The sequence below is a fragment of the Pavona decussata genome, unplaced genomic scaffold, assembly GCF_977016875.1.
Source record: "Pavona decussata unplaced genomic scaffold, jaPavDecu1.1 SCAFFOLD_207, whole genome shotgun sequence".
Taxonomy (NCBI): Eukaryota; Metazoa; Cnidaria; class Anthozoa; order Scleractinia; family Agariciidae; genus Pavona; species Pavona decussata.
In genome coordinates this window covers 3,139,464-3,157,400 of record NW_028145612.1, presented here as the reverse complement: position 1 = coordinate 3,157,400, position 17,937 = coordinate 3,139,464, and the positions used below count along the sequence as shown (strand labels likewise).

At 42.1% G+C, this 17,937-nt stretch overlaps 1 protein-coding gene across 1 annotated transcript; it reads left to right on the top strand.

Moving 5' to 3' along the window:
* Positions 1-702: 702 nt before the first annotated feature.
* Positions 703-2,826, top strand: LOC146460928 (uncharacterized). Its single transcript, XM_085087693.1, has one exon. It carries the CDS (start codon positions 1,840-1,842, stop codon positions 2,707-2,709), a length of 870 nt encoding a protein of 289 aa, XP_084943819.1. The 5' UTR covers positions 703-1,839; the 3' UTR covers positions 2,710-2,826.
* Positions 2,827-17,937: the final 15,111 nt, after the last annotated feature.

The window sequence follows — 17,937 nt, the reverse complement described above, 5'->3', positions numbered from 1 at the left end:
TAAACTGATATATGCCTTTTTCTCGAGAATCGGTGCCCTATTCCTCATTCGATTGAACTACTCAAACGTTCGTCCTTTCGCAAAAAGATAAAGGAAATATTATCAAATTTCTTGCGGTCAGAAGATGATTATGTCAAAGTCTCCCGTCTTACTAAGTTATTTAAGACTTTCGGTTAGCTTCTCTTCGTAATTTTAATGTATTTGCTTTGTTTTATGTTAGTTTATCCTATTCACTGTATAGTAGTGTCTTCACTGTTATTTAGTCCATCTATATATAGATAAACTTTGTACTTGTAATATGTCGTCAGATCTCTCCGCCTCGATTAGTTCATAAGCTGTTTGCGGGGGAAAAGTAATATAATAAGTAATATTTCTAATTTTCAATAAAATGTTGTTGTTGTTGTAGAATGAGTTTAACAAGCATTTAGAAGGAAAGGTCTGACATTGACACTGAACAGAATACATGTACGATACTTTAAGTGCAATCATCTTCTCTCTGAAGCGAAGGAGAACCCTAAAAATTACAGGAATTATGGCCGGCCCTGAACAAAAGAAGTCATTTAGGCTCAGGATATCCTTTGTAGGCCTTGAAGAAGCATAATAAGCGACACGCAGTTTAGTTGTTAGGGCATCTCTGTGCACCCCTCCGTGGTGACGTAATTAGTGCACCTTTCTAACAAAAGGGCATTTAACGCATTCTACTTGCTCAATAGCCCTTTTCACGGTTAACTCTGCTCATTTGAATTACAATGAAATCTAGCATGTATGTGAGGCAATTTCGGGCTATTTTGTAGTTTTAGCCCGAAATTGCCTCGCATCCACGTTGGATAACATTGTAATGCAAATGAGAAAAATTAACCGTGAAAAGGGCTATTATACCACTGTGCAAGTACTGATTATTATTACTGACTGCTGCATTATGAAGTAATGTATTCCTTCAAAATCTTTGGGTCCCCTTTAAGGCGTTTCAGCTTTTGTCTGGTAGCAGCTTTTGTTGTTTCTTCCAGAGCAGGTGCACAGAATACCGTGCACAGAAGACTGTATCTTCATCTCGGATACCGAAAGAATCTAAGTCCTATGATCTTTGCAAATCCTTTTTCAGGCCATCATCGGTACCTCTACAATCTACTCGTGAGTTAAGGCAAACGGAATGCTTGACTGAGAGCTTTTCCCTTGGAAGATTTTCAACAGGGCCTGATAACACTCATCCAACCCTTGTAGAGACATTCACGGGACCACCTTGATCTGAATCCTCCCCCGCATAGGCTTGCCGTCGAATAAATTCCAGATATAGTCCGAACCAATCAACCAATCGATTTGCGTTGGCTCGTTGGGAGGACAAAGATACGAAATTGAAACGTCTCGTAAACTAGGATAATTCTCTTTAACTTGACACATGTCTTTGCCTTGCAAATCAGCAAAAATGTGAGAAGCTGTATTGAAGGTAATTTCAAATTCCTCAGGCTGTTCCTGGTTTCAAATAGTGATCCATTTGCTTAAGTTATGGGAAATCCGATTTTGCGGAGGCAATGAGCGACTGAACCAGACAGAGGAGCGAAACTGTTGTGCTACGTCGCCGAGGGGAGGAAGGTGGGAAAAAATTCTAATGCCTTACCGGCGGTTTGCGTAGACTTGTGAAATTGCCAAGAAACAAGTTATCAGGCCCAAATTTATACCGGAACGCTGTCGAGGCCTGGGTCTAGTCCGTGGGAAGGTCTCTAGGGAGTATAGGTGTTAGACTTTCGCACGCACTACAACTTCGCGCCAAATTCCTTAGTGAAAATAGTAATCCATTTTCACCAAAGGATTTGCCACTCATTGTCTCTGCGCGCTTAAGTTATGGGCAATCCGATTTTGACTTCGGCAATATGCAATCTTCCCTACCAGAGGGAACGTTGCGTACCAAAATATACTACAACAGTACTTGGCACCGAGCTACTCAACCATGCACCGCGGATTGAAACCAAGGTTTATGTGAAACCAACAAACACAGGTGTATTATTACACTATCAAAGCCATGTAGACAATCGCTACAAACGGAGCTTACTGACAACAATGCTTGATCGCGCACACCGATTATCTTCCTCCTGGGCCTATTTCTCTGAAGAGTGTGATCGCCTAAAGAACGTTTTCGCACACCTTAAATACCCTCAACGCTTGATAAATTCGACAATCAACACCTTCCTACACCCAAGAATAGTTGACCAGCAGCCCCCACAGACGCCGAAAGAACCAAGAGCCATTGTTCTTGTAGTCATACCGTTTAAAGACCAGGAATCGGCAAATTATGTTAAAAAAGAACTGAAGGATCTCAGCATAAAGGTGCAGACAACTGTCCAGCCAGTATTCGTTAGCCGCAAAATTGAGCAAGATCTAAAAGTACGCCGCGAAACCAAGCCACAGATCGTCAACCAACAACGCGTCATTTATCATTTTCAATGGGACCTGTGTGATGCGGGTTATGTAGGCTATACGCGCGGACACTTACACACACGTGTGGATGGACACAAACAAAAAGCATCTTCAGTGTATAAACACTACCACAAACAGCATGGCGAAGTCCCGAAAGACCTACTGAGGCGTCTTAGCATTCTGAAAAAGTGTAGAAATAAGTTTGATTGTTTGGTTAACGAAATGCTTTTCATCAGAGACCTAAAACCCACTCTGAACGTGCCAAACGGCTCTATTTGCGCTAAAGTATTTATTTAATTAGCCTTAAACACTATATGCTAATTTATGGTTACACCTTGCCGCAGACTCTGTAATTTTTTATTTCTCCTTGACAATGGCGTCATGAAGACACCGACCTCGGTTTTTATCGTTAATTTTTGCATGTCTCAACAGGCATTCAATATAGAAAATACAAGAAAGCTTTTTATATGTATCCCCAAAACTCAGAAACACAGAAGGTGAAAGCTATCAAAAAACCGGTTTGAAACCCGTAAGTTCATTGTCAGCGTTAAAGGCTGCAGCCGCTTTGATAGCTTGTGCATGATTGCCATGACAACTCGAGGTACCGCTCGCAAGGGTGGCTGCAACTTTCTGTGAGCGCATAACTTTCCCTGTCTGGGAATAGTACTCCATCGTCGAGAGAGATTTCCAACCAACATGTCTGGCTATGTCGTCTGGGCTGACGCCTAACAAAGAGAGTGTGATGGCGCATCCACTTCGAAAGCTATGCATAGTTTCTCCTCCGGAGGAAGATTGCCATCGTAAAACCGTTGTAAAAAAAATTCCTTGAAATGGTTGAAAATAATCCGAAATAACCACTCTGTGAGAAATAATAGGCAACACGAAGTCCTGGAAAGGGGAGTCTTGCAAAATTGTGCGCCAGTTTTAAAGCCAGGAATGGAGATTACTGGCGAGAAAATGATCAGGGTGACGGAAGTTGAGCATATCTGGGGATGCAAACACCAAACCTTGAGCCACACTCTCGATGGACGGTACCGGTAGGTAGGTTGTGGGGCCGCCTTCCTTATTGCACCACAAAACCGACCGGGGAGGTTGCTGATGCGCGTAAGACTGACACAGCTCTGAAAATACCCAAAATAGCGAGCACGAAAAAAATAGAAAAGGGGCGAGGAAAACCAAGGGAACCCCACTAACCAAACTCCAGACCAGAAGCCCGTCCGAAGACATGGCATAGGGTAAAGTGTAGAGATTACCCCTCTGGTCTACAGAAAAAAGGTTAGTTTTTTACCAGCGGTAAAGGAGTACACTGAAAAGTATGCGCAACGCAAAACAGCAAAAGCTGCACAGTATTTCTTTTAACTACAAAAAATAAGACACAGGGATGGCAATACAATCTTTAATAATGATAAAGATAAGACGCCAAAAGTAACAATTACAGTTGTTTATTGTATCAAGTACTGTTAGTATGGATTGGCTCCTAGGTTGCCACGCCCTCTTCCGTATCCTCGGTGTGGGCGTCTACGACCCCAGTTTGTCTATCGCCTGCACCCAGGGCAGTTGCGGACGAGGTGAAGTCGGCTCCCACAGCCGAGGCATCCTACTTAAGATTGTACTCAACAGGAGGTGTGATGGTGGCAGGAACTGGAGGCGGAGGAGAGGCGGAAACAGGGGTAAGCGTTTTATCAACAACTTTACCCGCCTTTTTCCACTTATCCGTGATGTTGGCCACCTTGCTATCCTCCGCTGACCCCACTAACATTTGTAAAAGGGTTCCTAACGTTTGCATCGCTGAGGTTCTCCCTAAGGGATCTGAGGCACGACTTGTAGTTCTGTGCGTCCTTGTGGCCACCAAACTTGGCTGCATCAACAAGGATCTCGAGAGATGATAAGGCCAGGTGAGGGCAGAAAGGATTCAGGGGCTCTGGCCACGGCCTTACGGACGTTTCTGAGCGCTTGCTCTACATCACCATAAACTTTGGCTTGGTTAAAGACTCAATCTTTTTGTTTAGGTCAGCTATCTTTTGCTCTACCGTTTGCAGGATAGAATAATGAAGGGAAGAAACTATGAAAATAGCCTAGGCTAAGAAGAAAGCAAAATTACGCTGTGGAAGATACCAGGATATAGGCCTGGCTAAGCCATAGCCTGACCCACGCCTAGTAGACGTTATAGGTGTCAACTGGGAAGATATGACTCCAGGTTATGATAAAAATTTTACCTGGCTAACGCCTGCAGATAGGTGGTAACATGTCTACCCCAGGTTATAATGGAATTATATCCCTGGCCCGCGCCTAGGAGGAATTTTAGGCGGACACAACTATCCCAGGTCTTGAAACAGTTGTATGCTTGACCCACGCCTAGTAGAAATTAGAGGCGGGAACATCTACCTCCAAGCTATAAAGAAATTTTATGCTTGGTCCACACCTTAGAGAAAATATAGGCGGGAACATCTACCCCCCAGGCTATGATGAAAAGTTATGCGCCCTTGCCTAAGAGAAATTATTGGTGGGAAGATTTTCCCCCAGGCTATGATGAAATTTTTATCCCTGACTCACACCTAAAAGAAATTATAGGCGGGAACATCTACCCCCAGGCTATGATGAAATTTTTAGCCTGGCCCACGCCTTAAAGAGATAATAGGCGGGAACATCTATCCCCAGGATATGATAAAATTTAAAGCCTGGCCCACGCCTAAGAGAAATTATAGACGGGAACATCTACTCCCAGGGCATGAAGAAATTTTATGCCTGGCCCGCGCCTAAGAGAAATTTATAGGTGGGAACATCTACCCCTGGGGTGGATACGTCTCAAAGACTAGAATAAGTCCGATTACAACTCAAAACATGTTTAATGGCTTCTCAACATCTTGACCACATGCTCCATGATCTTCTAACATCCCATAACATTTAGTGAGTCACATGACAATAAACACGTGAATAATTGACTTCCGGTTAAATACACTATATCTCCCCTTAAGTTAATGCAAATATTAGCACTAAAAAAAACTATAGCAGGAACATAGTAAATCTAAGTTTAGCAAATAAAGTGCTTAGCAAATGAAAAGTCTCTCTCTTAAAGTCTCTTGCGCATTCTATAGCTACGTGCATACATAGTCTTGCATCCAGGCGGGCGGTTGCCTGGAGCGCGCAGGTCATGAAACAACTGAATTGCCTGGCAAAGGGTTGGGTGGAGATTCCTGCACTTCTGCTGCTGGTTGGCTTGTGGTTGTTGTTGGATGAATTTGCTCCACCTGCTCAGGCACCTGGGGTTGTTCTTTTGGTTGCTCAAGTTCCCCTTTTTCAGTGGCTTCAGGTTCAACAAATGTCTTCATGTGAGCTATGTTCCGCATCTTACTGTTGCCATTAGCATCTTTTAGGATGATAGTGTTTCCATCTTTGTGAACAACTTTGTATGGGTCAGGTTCATACTTGGGTGACAGTTTGTTCTCTCTGGTCTGCTTGAGTAGCACTTGATCACCCTCTTCAATGTCGCAGAACTGGGCTGCTCGTGTCCTGTCCGCATACTCCTTTTGTCTCAGCTTAGCACGAGCATTCCTTTCTTTCAAGAGCTGTTGTCACTGTGCCTCTGTAACTCGGCCTTAGGGAATTTGTACCTTTGGGAGCTTATCGCGCAGCTTCCTTCCCATCAGCAGTTCTTTGGGTGATATCCCAGTAACAGTATGGGGAGTAACTCTGTCCCGGATAGAAAATTCTCGAGTGCCTTTCGCCAATCTTTACCCGCTAGGCACGCGATCCTCACGATCTTTAGTAAGGTCTCGTTGCAACGTTCCACTTTTCCGTTGCTTTGGGGCCAATAGGGCACACCTTTCTTGTGCTCTATTCCCAAGTATTCTAGGAACCCCTCGAATTTCTTGGATGTAAAAGGGGGGCCGTTGTCGTTACGGACAGTCTCTGGCAAGCCATGCGTTCGCAAGATGGCTTCCATGGACTTAATCACATGCTGCGCATCTGTCTTATTGTGGAGGACGGCTTCGATCCAGCGAGAGTAATAGTCTACGACTACCAGGAGGTGGCTTCCACCCGATGTCTCGAGGATATCAATTGAGATTTATTGCCACGGGGAGGCAGGCAGTCTTGTTGATTTCACAGGTTCTGGTTTAGACCTGGGTCCTACTAGTTGGCAGGGGTGACAGGCTCTTATCGTTTGTTCTACTTGCTTATCCATTTTCGGCCACCATACTTTTTCTCGCAGCCTCGCTTTAGTCCAGACCATTATTTGGTGCCCTTCATGAGCCAACATGATTGTGCACTTTTGAAGGCTCTCCGGGATGACGATACGACTTCCTCTCATCACCACCTGTCCTATCAACCACAATTCTTCCTTTATAGCTTTGTAAAACTGGCTCCAAGCATCTGTCATGACAGCTTGGCGTACCAACCGTAACGTTGGGTCATTCTCTGAAGCAATTTCTACTTGCTTCGGTACTAGGGCAGCTGGTACGGCCTGACTTGCCAATTCCTCTGTAGCTTGTGTATCGTGTTCTTGGGTATCACCAACTGGGAGGCGGCTAAGGACATCGGCAGCATTGTCTTTGCCTCATATGTGTCAATTTGTACTGGAACTGCTGCAGGTACAGGAGCCACCGTTCTATGCGCACTGATGGGGGCTTTGACTTTGCTCCGAGTACAATGACCAGGGGCTTGTGATCAGTGCAGATCTCAAAGCTGATCCCGTATAGATAGAGGTAGAACTTTTCACAAGCCCATCTCACAGCTAACGCTTCCCTTTCGAACTGGGAATACCTCTTCTCAACTTTACTTAGTTTTCTGCTGGCATAATAGATTGGTCTGTAGCTCCCGTCTTCTTGCTCCTGTTCCAGAATCGCTCCAACTTCAACAGGTGAAGCGTCTGTTGTCAGCCGGGTTTTTGCACCTTGCCTGAAGTATGCCATCACTGGCGCACGTGTCAACTGGACTTTTACTTCTTGAAATGACTTCTCCTCTTTTGGTCCCCACTTCCACCTTGCTTCTTTGCTGGTGAGGTCCCACAATGGACTCGATATGGTTGCGAAGTTCGGAATGAACTTTGCACAAAACTGCACAGAGCCAAGGAAACTCCTTACTTCTGACTGGTTCTGAGGAGCTGGTGCCTCGATGATGGCTTTCACTCGCTCACTGGAAACTTTCAGTCCTTTACCAGAGAGTACATCACCCATGTAAACCATGCTACTGACTCCTATTTCACATTTGTCATAGTTCAATGTAAGCCCGCTTTCTTCCAGCTTGCGCATGACTCTGTTCAAGTTTTCATCATGCTCTTCGTCATTAGCGCCAACAACTCGTAGGTCATCATGGAGGTTGTATGCGCCCGGACAGTCTCTGATGATTTGCCAAACAATCTGCGGAAACTTTTCGGTGGCCATGTTTACACCGAATAGGAGGCGCTTGTACCTGTACAGGCCATTACGGGCAGCGAAGGTTGTTCTGTCCCTAGAGTCTGGGTGTAACTCGATTTGATGGAAAGCCATGTTTAGATCCAATTTAGAGAAGACCTTAGCGTTTGAGACTTCTTTAAGTGTCCCCTCAACAGTGAGAACTGGGTGTTTTTCGCGTGCAATGGCTTGGTTCGCCTGTCTCATATCTAGACATATTCTAATGTCCCCGTTGGGTTTCTCAACCACTACTAAGGTATTGACCCAGCTGGTAGGTCCCTCTACTTTCTCGATAACATCAAGTTTCAATAAGTCCTCTAGTTTCTCTGTAACGTTTTCTCTTCTGCTAAAGGGAATTCTGCGCAGAGGCTGTGCCACTGGTCGCACACTCTCATCAATGTGTAGCTTAAGTTGGTACCCCTTAAGCTTCCCCAGGCCTTGGAAAACTTTTGGAAACTTTGCTTTTAGGGAGGCCTTTCTATCTGCTTGTTCCGCATTGTTACTGACATCGTCTGATTTGGTATGGCAGTTGTTTATGGACACACCAACCCTTAAAACACCCAGCAATTCAGATGCATCACGGCCTAATAGCGTCGCAGCTTTGTCACGCGTGACATAGAACTCGTCTCTTAGGGACTTTTGGGTTTGGGGAACACATACATTTAGGTTACATTTCCTTTTGAGTTGGAATGGCTCTAGAGATGCATAGGCAAAAATTCTCTTGTTGGACTCCAACAATTTAACATTACCCCCGTTACATGGTAAAATACTTCTTCCGACATTAAATTACAACTAGCACCAGAGTCTATAATAACGTTTATAGGCTTATCTTCAATTTCCGACGTCAGAGTGTTCTGGTCATCAGTGTTCCCTGTACTGAACACATAGAAATCATCATTGCTCGCAGAGCTTCCGGCGTTCATCTCATCGGTTACATGGCGTACATCACGTTGACCCTGTGAATCTCCTCCCTTTCGTCGACCACGACCACGACCACGACTTGAACTGCGGCTTGAATCTCGTCCTTTGCTCTGTTTGGAGTGACAACACACTTCAACATGGCCCACGTTGCCACACTCTGCGCATTTGTGGTCACGTGAATGACGGCATTCCTTTACAAAGTGGCCCACTTTATCGCACCGCCAACATTTTCCACCTTGCATTGGCCCTGTTTCAGTAGATAACCTGTTTACTCGGTTTTCAGGTATTAGGACAAGTGCTTCCTTGTCATGGTACTGGCTAACGATTTCCATGAGTTTACCGAGTGTCAGTGTTCCTTCCCGGTACAACTTTGACTTGAGGTTTTTATCTTGAATGTCAGAAATTGCACGATCTCTCACCTGATTGTCCCTTTCACCCTCGTATTTACAATGTTCGGCCAGTTTCTGCAGGCGTGTGATGAAGTTGTTTATGGTCTCTCCAGCGATTAGGTTAGCCGCGATAAACGCCTGTCTAGCCATCGGAGCGTTTTTCCTGGGTTTAAAGTGTTCCGATAGGCAGTCCATAGCTTTCTGGTAATCCTTCGCTTCGCCTCTTGCGGTAGCAGGAATCGAGTTATTGAAAACATCTCTGACTTTGGGCCCGGCTAGGTGCAGTAAAAGCGCTCTCTTCTGCGTAGGGTCGCTGATTCCCGAGGCAGTCACGTTCAAATTCGTCCTTCCAAGTTGACCATCGTTGTGCAAGTGTAGCTGGTTCGCCGACAGCGTCGAACGCAGGCAACCCCGACAATCCGCTCAAACTTACGGCCATCTGTGCGAGTTTTCCGTCCGTTTAAACTCGTACACCACTTCAGCAGCCGTCCTGCGATTCAACTTTCCGTTTCCTCGTCGCCAAATGTGGTGGATACGTCTCAAAGACTAGAATAAGTCTGATTACAACTCAAAACATGTTAATGGCTTCTCAACATCTTGACCACATGCTCCATGATCTTCTCAAATCCCATAATATTTAGTGAGTCAATGACAATAAACACGGGAATAATTGACTTCCAGTTAAATACACTACAACTCCCAGGCTATGATGAAATTTTATGCCTGGCCCACGCCCAATAGAAAATATAGGCGGGAACATCTACCCGAGGCCATGAAAAAATTTTAATGCCTGGCCCACGCCTGAGAGAAATTATTGGCGGGAACAGATACACCCAGGCCATGAGGAAATTTTATGCCTGGCCCACGCCTTAGAGAAATTATAGGCGGGAACATATATCCAGCTAGGCCATGAAGAAATTTAGAGTCTGGCCGACGCCAAAGAGAAAATATAGGCGGGAACATGTACCCCCAGATAATGAAGGAATTTGAGACTGGAAATTATAGGCAGGAACGTATACCCCCAAGCCATGAAGAAATTATATGCCTGGTCGACGCTGACTAAGGCCAAAAGAATAAATTACAGCCTAAAACCAGTAACGAACTACAGCTGTACAAGCTAAAGACATAATTAAAAGTACTTCATCGTAAGCAGCCTGAGGCGGGTTTAATACCTCAACAGGCACTTCCACCGCGGATGGTGCGGCGGCCAGAGCTGCGACTTCAGCATGCTGAGCAGGATGAACAGGTAGGGCGGCAATCGCCGCTAGAACTTCTGCAGCAGGTTCGACGGGAGTAGCTATGTTAGAGCTAACCAGGATAAAACGTGTTTATATTATCCTATTAGGGAGGGATAAGAAAAAAATTTAAAATAATAGCAAGAGCTACAGGACTAACAAACCGCTAGAACGACAGAGGCGGAATAAAACTAAAACTATAACGGGGACAGGCAAAAGAAGAAAAGGCTAAGAAACTTGCAAGTAAAGATAAGCGACCACGCGGTAAGAGAGTGGGCGACCGAAGAGCATGCAAAACAAAAACAAAGGGAGAATAAACAACGTACCGTAAAACCACCAGAAAAGGATTACTAGGAAGGAAGCAAAAAGTAAAATTGTGCTGATAACAAGCGGGGTAGGAGGGAAGGCGACGTAGCACAGAGAAAAAGAAAACCGAAAAAAATTCTAATGCCTTACCGGCGGTTTGCGTAGACTTGTGAAACTGCCAAAAAACAAGTTATCAGACCCAAATTTATACCGGAACGCTGTCGAGGCCTGGGTCTAGTCCGTGGGAAGGTCTCTAGGGAGTATAGGTGTTAGACTTTCGCACGCACTACAATTCCGTGCCAAATTCCTTGGTGAAAATAGTACAGACATGCAAACTGCTGTAGATTCGTCGCCTGATTTTGATACAACAATTTACAAGGTGTGTAGGAAAACATGCACTCCTAAAGTAACATGAATCGCAGGCGTAATTGTTTCCAGCAGGTTAGATGTGGATTCATCAGCAGAATTACTACTATCACGCCTGACACCATTACAAACAGCTAAATGATGTCGACCATGGTATCCAAAACAATGACTTTTTCAGTCGCAGTTGCGGGCCAAGTGTCCTCCACGGCGCAGACAAATAAAGCATTTCCCCTGTTTCTACAAAAAATCCCTCCTCTGGTCAAAATTTGACACAACATGGAAATCAGACACTCGATGGTTTCCTTTACAAAACAAGCAATTGAACTCTCTCCCTGGTTTCCACTCAACAAGGCGCTGGCAGTGGGATTGATATATCCCGAATTGTACGATTTTCCTTGCAGCTGCAGACTGTCTTTCGACAGATGGAAGAATTGCACTAATCTCGTACCCAGATCTCCCACGGTCAGGCGGAGGGGAGATCTGGTAAAGTTCGATTTGAGGCCCGGAATACGGGCCTGCCCATCATCCTTTGTCCACCGTGCTGAATGGCCGCCGGCTCGTAACTGTGATCATTCCTGGTGAGGTTTTCGCTTTCGAGGGTGCTCTTCGGAACGTTCTTCGGTCGAGAGGACAACAAAACTTGAAACTTAAACCAAAACGAAAAAGGCAACAGGAGAGATTACAATCAACAAGCGCGGTAAATCACGTTTTTACTAAGATTAGTTCCTACCCTTTGTGACCATCTAGACCATCTTTGCAATGAAAACTGTTCCAAGAACAAATCCATCGTAATTGTGCTTTCTCCACTCAAGATCAACTTGCTTATCGACGATCAATTAAAAAGACTTAAGTCAACCGGAGTAAGCTGTACCAGTTTTCGCCTTAGATGGTAACTGTATTGAAGATACTGTAATTTACAGGCAGGGAAATGTCACATAATTTTTGTGCACCCCAAGGTAAAGGTAGCAACAGACGGTGCAGAGAGTTTTTGTTGTCGAAGCTTTATCAGAAAAATTTTGTGGTCGTTGTTGTAGATGAGGCACAATAGAGTTACTGATTGGCATCTTGGTGTTAAATTTCGCATTGGAAAGTCAAATGGTTCATGTCATATTTTCATTTGCAAAGTTTCAGAAATTGTGGTCTACCGGTGATACGTAAAAATTATTTCTTCTCTTTGTAGTCTTTCAGCTGATTTGGTCACACAAATTCTCCTTCTTCAAAAAGTTAATGGTTTAAATTTCCAAACCAAATGGATTGTGTAAATGCGGCAGGTTTCTTTTACAGGCCAAAGGACACAACTCAAGGTCACTGTAATAATATGATTTTATATGAACCAGCTAAACAGGGCCTCCTCCTACCTACAACAACTGTCCACTCCTATAACACCAGGCTTAATTTCCACCGACCACAAGTTAGAACTAACATAGGCAAATTTACTTTTAAGTACTCTGCTTCTGTCATATGGGAAACTGTCCCCACGGCATTGAAAAAAACAAAAACTTTTAACAGGTTTAAGAAACTTTATAAGGCCCACCTGATCTCTTGTCAATCAAATAATATATGTTCTGTTTAATGATCAAATATAATAGTATGTAACTATCTAATAATAATAATAGAGTTAAAAATAATAATAATAATAATAATAATAATAATAATAATAATTGTCTGCTTATATTTTGATCTTTGTTGTCGCTGCTGTTGCTGCTGATGTGTTGTCCTTTTCCTTTCTTTTTGTTTGTTGTTGCTGTTGTTTGTTTGTTTGTATGTTGTTTTTTTGCTTTTTTTTTGTTTTTATTTATTTATTGTTTTGTTCTTCTTTTATTAAGCTTGTCCTGTTTAGATTTCTTGCTCGGTTCAGTATATCTCGAACTTACCTTAATTTACACAAATGTAATTCTCTCTTGTACATCCTAGGCTCTAAGAACATTTCCTACATTTTCTAATATCTCAATAAAGCTCAGTGTCATTTCTTTGTTTACTTAAAAGTAGGTGGTGGTCAGCTAGAAAGCCTTTGCTACTTTGACCACCACACACATTTTTTAATTTGTACTGTATTTATTTTTATCTTGTAATAATTTGTTGTAATACTTTTCTTTCTATGTTAATGTTGTGTAAATAGTATGAAATAAATGAACCATGAACCATCCTAGCCCTAACACCATGCTACTGTCTTGGTTATATACCAGCAAACCAGAAAGACCTGTCCGTGTAAATGGTAGGCGCCCAGTTATGTCCAACATTAAAATACCGAGTACACCCTTGCTGTTTTAAAGGGTTTTTTTTTCTCAAAAATGGAAGTTTGAATTTCTTTTGGGAAATGGAGGTACCACATCTGGATTTGGGATCTGAAGAATGTTTGGTTACTTGCAACATGTGAGCAAACAGAGCAAGTCCCTATGAGTTTCCCATTAGAGTTTTATTTGGTAGTGATGAGCTTTCCATTTCAGTGGTTCTTGATTCACCTTTATTACATAACACTTGAAAAGTTTTCACCTGAAATTTATGTTAAGTTTAGGGGACATGCCCCCTCGACTGCTTCTTTGATGACAAGTTAATAAAGGTTATAATTTTACACATAGGAGTCCACAGACTCGAAAATTAGAACCACATAATACACAAGTCTAATAATATTTGACTCTTGATATGAAGAACAAAGGTCATTATCTGCATTTGATTTGCAAGGCACAATGAGCTGCTTAAATAATCATTGTTGTACTGAGCATTGCATTATTTGTACATGCATAGAGGATGATACACTAAGAATAATACAAGGTTCTTTATGTCCAAAGCAGCTATCTTGGTGCTTGGACACTCACCTCTGATGGGACCCTTGATTTCAGCAAAAAAAAAATAATAACAATAATAATAGGAAGGTGTGAAGGTCTTTTGGGCTCATAAAAGTAGCAAATGGCAGATAAATAGAAAACAAATAAAAAAAAATATTTCCACTATTTGTTTTCCTGTGCATGTCTGTGTGTTCTAATGAACTGTCACCCATTTCTGCAGCAAAACAACAGCTTTCACAGTAAGCTGATCTTCAGTAACCATGAATTCCTAAGTATTCCTTAACCATGGCCTTCCATAGCCAGGAAACAACATTTAATCAAAGTGTCAGACACAAACCCACTGCAGAGAAGTGGTGGGGAAAAGAAACTTTGAAAACAGTGTCTGTCTTGGATGAAAATTCCTTGTTGATGCCAATTCCTTGAGCAAAAAAAATTTTCTTGTATTGATATTTGCACCCATGTCAGGTCCTAACTTTTCTTAATATTAAGACCAGCAACACAAAATTATGTTCAAGGACTTTTCACACAAGTACACAAAAAATATCAGAACAGTGAACCTTGAACCTTTAAGCCCCAGTAGTGATCAGTATCAAAATTTCTCCTAATATTTATCAATACACAATCAAGGAGAGGTCATGAGATCACCAGTGGTGAAATTTCTTGATATTTCAACAACCTCCCTATAATGCTACCATGAAAAATTGACATGTAGAGACCAGTAAGGAGAAACTGTATGTTGACACTGAGGCTTAAAGGTTAAAAGCTAATAAATACAGAGCCATATTGTTTGTGATTATCGCAGCTTCTTTTATGCTTCGTCCTTCCACCACCCCATGCGTCAAAAAGGGTTTAGTTACTTGAGAATCCCTTTTTATTCAGCCTTCTCATTATCCATTTTCTGGTAATTATATTGTCTTATTCTAATGGAAAGAATAACAACATCCCAGTGAATGACTACAGTTTTTTCTTAATTAATTGCATCTTTGTTCAAGGGGCACAACTTCAGAGTACAGCAAACGAGGAACACTTTCCTCAGTATTCCCTACAGCGAAGATTGTTGTCATGACAACAACAGCAACAGAAAAACAACTAAACTACAATCATACAAAGTTTGAATATGAAATATTTATGGAGTACTACAAAGGCCCTCCTATCTTAACACAAAGTAATGTTAACCAGTTTGATTACATATTTTCGCCCATAGCAGATGAAGTTATCACCACCAATGTCAAAAATTAAGCCTGTCAGCCTATTATTTACTCATCATTAGTACTGTGTGGAGTTGGGGGTGCCTTTTTGGGTGGAAAGCTCGGGGATCACCAGCTCTACCTTACTCCCCAAATTCGTCAAAATGCACTTTTGGCTCAGTCTCATTCTCTACACACTGACAATGAATATTATTTGCCACAATCTTTGGGAATGGGGTTTGATTCTCATTGTGTTGGAAGGATAATAATTTATTCATTTTAGTCTTCCGCAAACTATGGAAAGTTTTTTCCAAGAAAGTGGAAGAGATGGGAAGCCTGCTACATCAAAACTTTACTTTAACAACAATCATATTGGTGCAAATATTGAAGAAATGCAACCCATCATGACAGATAAGTGTAAATACCCCAGAAATCTGTGCAGGGGAAAATTTTTGCTTATAACCACTTTGGTTTTGGCTTTTGTGTGAGAAATGCAGCTGTTGTGATATCTGTTGTCTGAAATGACTGTCATTGCTCTTAATTATGTGTTGAGCTGTGTCCAGCTGTTTTAGCCCTTGAAGATATTCACATCACTGATAGGAACTTTAGGAACTTGCCTCTCCCTAGAAATCAGGTGGAAGAAATTAAGGCAGAGTTAACAAGAAATAAAGGAGAAACTGATGCCAGTGATAACTATTTGTATCAGAAAATGTGCTAAGGATTAACAATGGAAGTAGTAAATGAAGTGTGTTTAGTACTTCAAGGACTCCATACTAATGATAAAATAATGGAGAAATTCCCCTATCTTGAAGAAAAGAACAATGGCAAAAAGATTCTAAAAACTATAAGTGATGTCAAATCCAAAGAGGCATGTCCTCCTTTTAAAACTACTTCTTTTCTAAAGCCTATCACAAGCATAGACCTGCAAAACATTAGGTGGTGCAGACATGTAAACCAATGTCCCCATTTTTATTTTAGAGGAAGGCTAGTTTTATATTTTGGATCCAAATTTTTTTTAACTCAGTAGGTGGGAGAGAGGGGATAAAATTAAACTAACTACACTTACATAAAGAGCCCTAATCGGTTCTGACAAGGTGTTCTCTGTTGTAGTACGGGTTTCATTACTATTATTTTGGCGGTCATAAGTCGGACATTTTTCATTTCTCTTAGCTGAGGAGTGGGAGGGATATTGATCTCAATAATATTGTGTGGACACTCTATCAATTTCTCCAAAGTCCTATGAGAGATGTTGTATGGATCTTGAAGGAATAAGCACACTGGTCTGAAAGGACTAATATTATATTATGAAGTCTCTTACTCAAAGTCCAGTTCAATTTATAGAAGGAAAATAGTCTTTTAGCAGAAGACAAAAACTGAAAATATGCTAGCAAATGCGGCGCGCGTGTTCAGGAACTCAAGGTAAAGTATTTTGGGGAAATTAATTTTTGGGGAAATCATTTTTTGTCAAGAAATACCAAACAGACGACTGAGATCGGGGTACGAGATTAAGAATTGCACAGCACTCGCGAGCGAGCCTCTACTTCAGATTTTACGGCTTGTATGATAGGATTTAGCTCCCAGTCTCCCTTATGTTCTAAGATAACTATCAATCGCCGCTTCCCCATGAATATTGGTATCAAAACAACACCATAGTGCCTAGAATAGATTCGAGGGAATGTGGACCCCTGACTTGAGTTCTAATTTGTTCAGGACATACCAGATTCCCTTCATGTCGTGCGCTCATGATCAACTTTTTATTGTCGACAACTCGTTAACGTCAGTTACCGGTAACCCTTTTATCGCCTGCCAGACTGGGCTTCCAAAAGACTTTGGTGATCAACAGAAGTGAGCGAGGAATTTATGCGGACGGCTGAGTAAAATGAATCCCAAAAGGATTACCACTCTTTAGGATCGCCGATGAATCTTCTTAGGTAAAAACTTGAGCAACCTCATATTACTCGTAATAACTGGGGTGAACCCACCTTTATATCCTTGATGTGAACCATTTCACTCTGAGCATTTTCGTGTCTTTGTAACTCGACCTCGGCGTCATGAATTTACCCGCGAAATTCCTCCATGGTTTCATCATCCTTATCTGCAGCTATTGATTGTAGACTATATCGTTTAGGGAGATAATGATCCGTTTTACCCTGTCCTTGGCGCCAGTAAAACCATCATAGTCCTTCACTTTTTCGTCGACGGCTGCTAGGACCTTCCCCGTGTGTTTCCTGTGCGCCTCACGTTCTTTTCTCTGTTTCGCCAATTTTCCCGTCATCACGGCTAAAATCCGGCTCGTGGGACCAACTTTATCAGATTTATTTTCAGTGTTATTTGTTCGCGGCAAAATAAACAACGAGTTTAAAACCGTTAACACAATAGAAAACAATAAATTCGCTCTCGAAAGTTCCACACAACAGATAAGAACATCCAATTCTCAACTGCAAAATTACAAGCTCAAGTTTCACGAAATATCACCGTCCGCATGGAAGTTCAAAGTTCAGAACATGTAAAGAAAGTCTCCGATTGTAACGACGGAAATACCTCCGTAACACAGTTCCCCGTTGACAAGTCAATTCACTGGTCACCAATTCTTTGAATATAAAATGAGCATTTTAATTAGCCGGAAATGACGTTCTGTCTCGTCTATTCTCCTCCTGAAATTGCTCATCATTAGTCACGACTGGCACTTCACTTATGTGATTGTTTCAATATATAGACATGGTTTTTCATGTGAATGTCACGATCGGTTTAATTACAATTGCTCATTTAACACAGACCGAAAATGATCACCGCTCCAGAACAGAAATCATGGTCAATTACGTCTGATTACTTATTGTAATTATAAATTTGGAACATAAACATTCATTAAGATGTTAACCAATCAATGCCATGAACGTGGGACACAGCAAGAGTTTAGAAACTGTTCAATATTGTTGCGTCATACC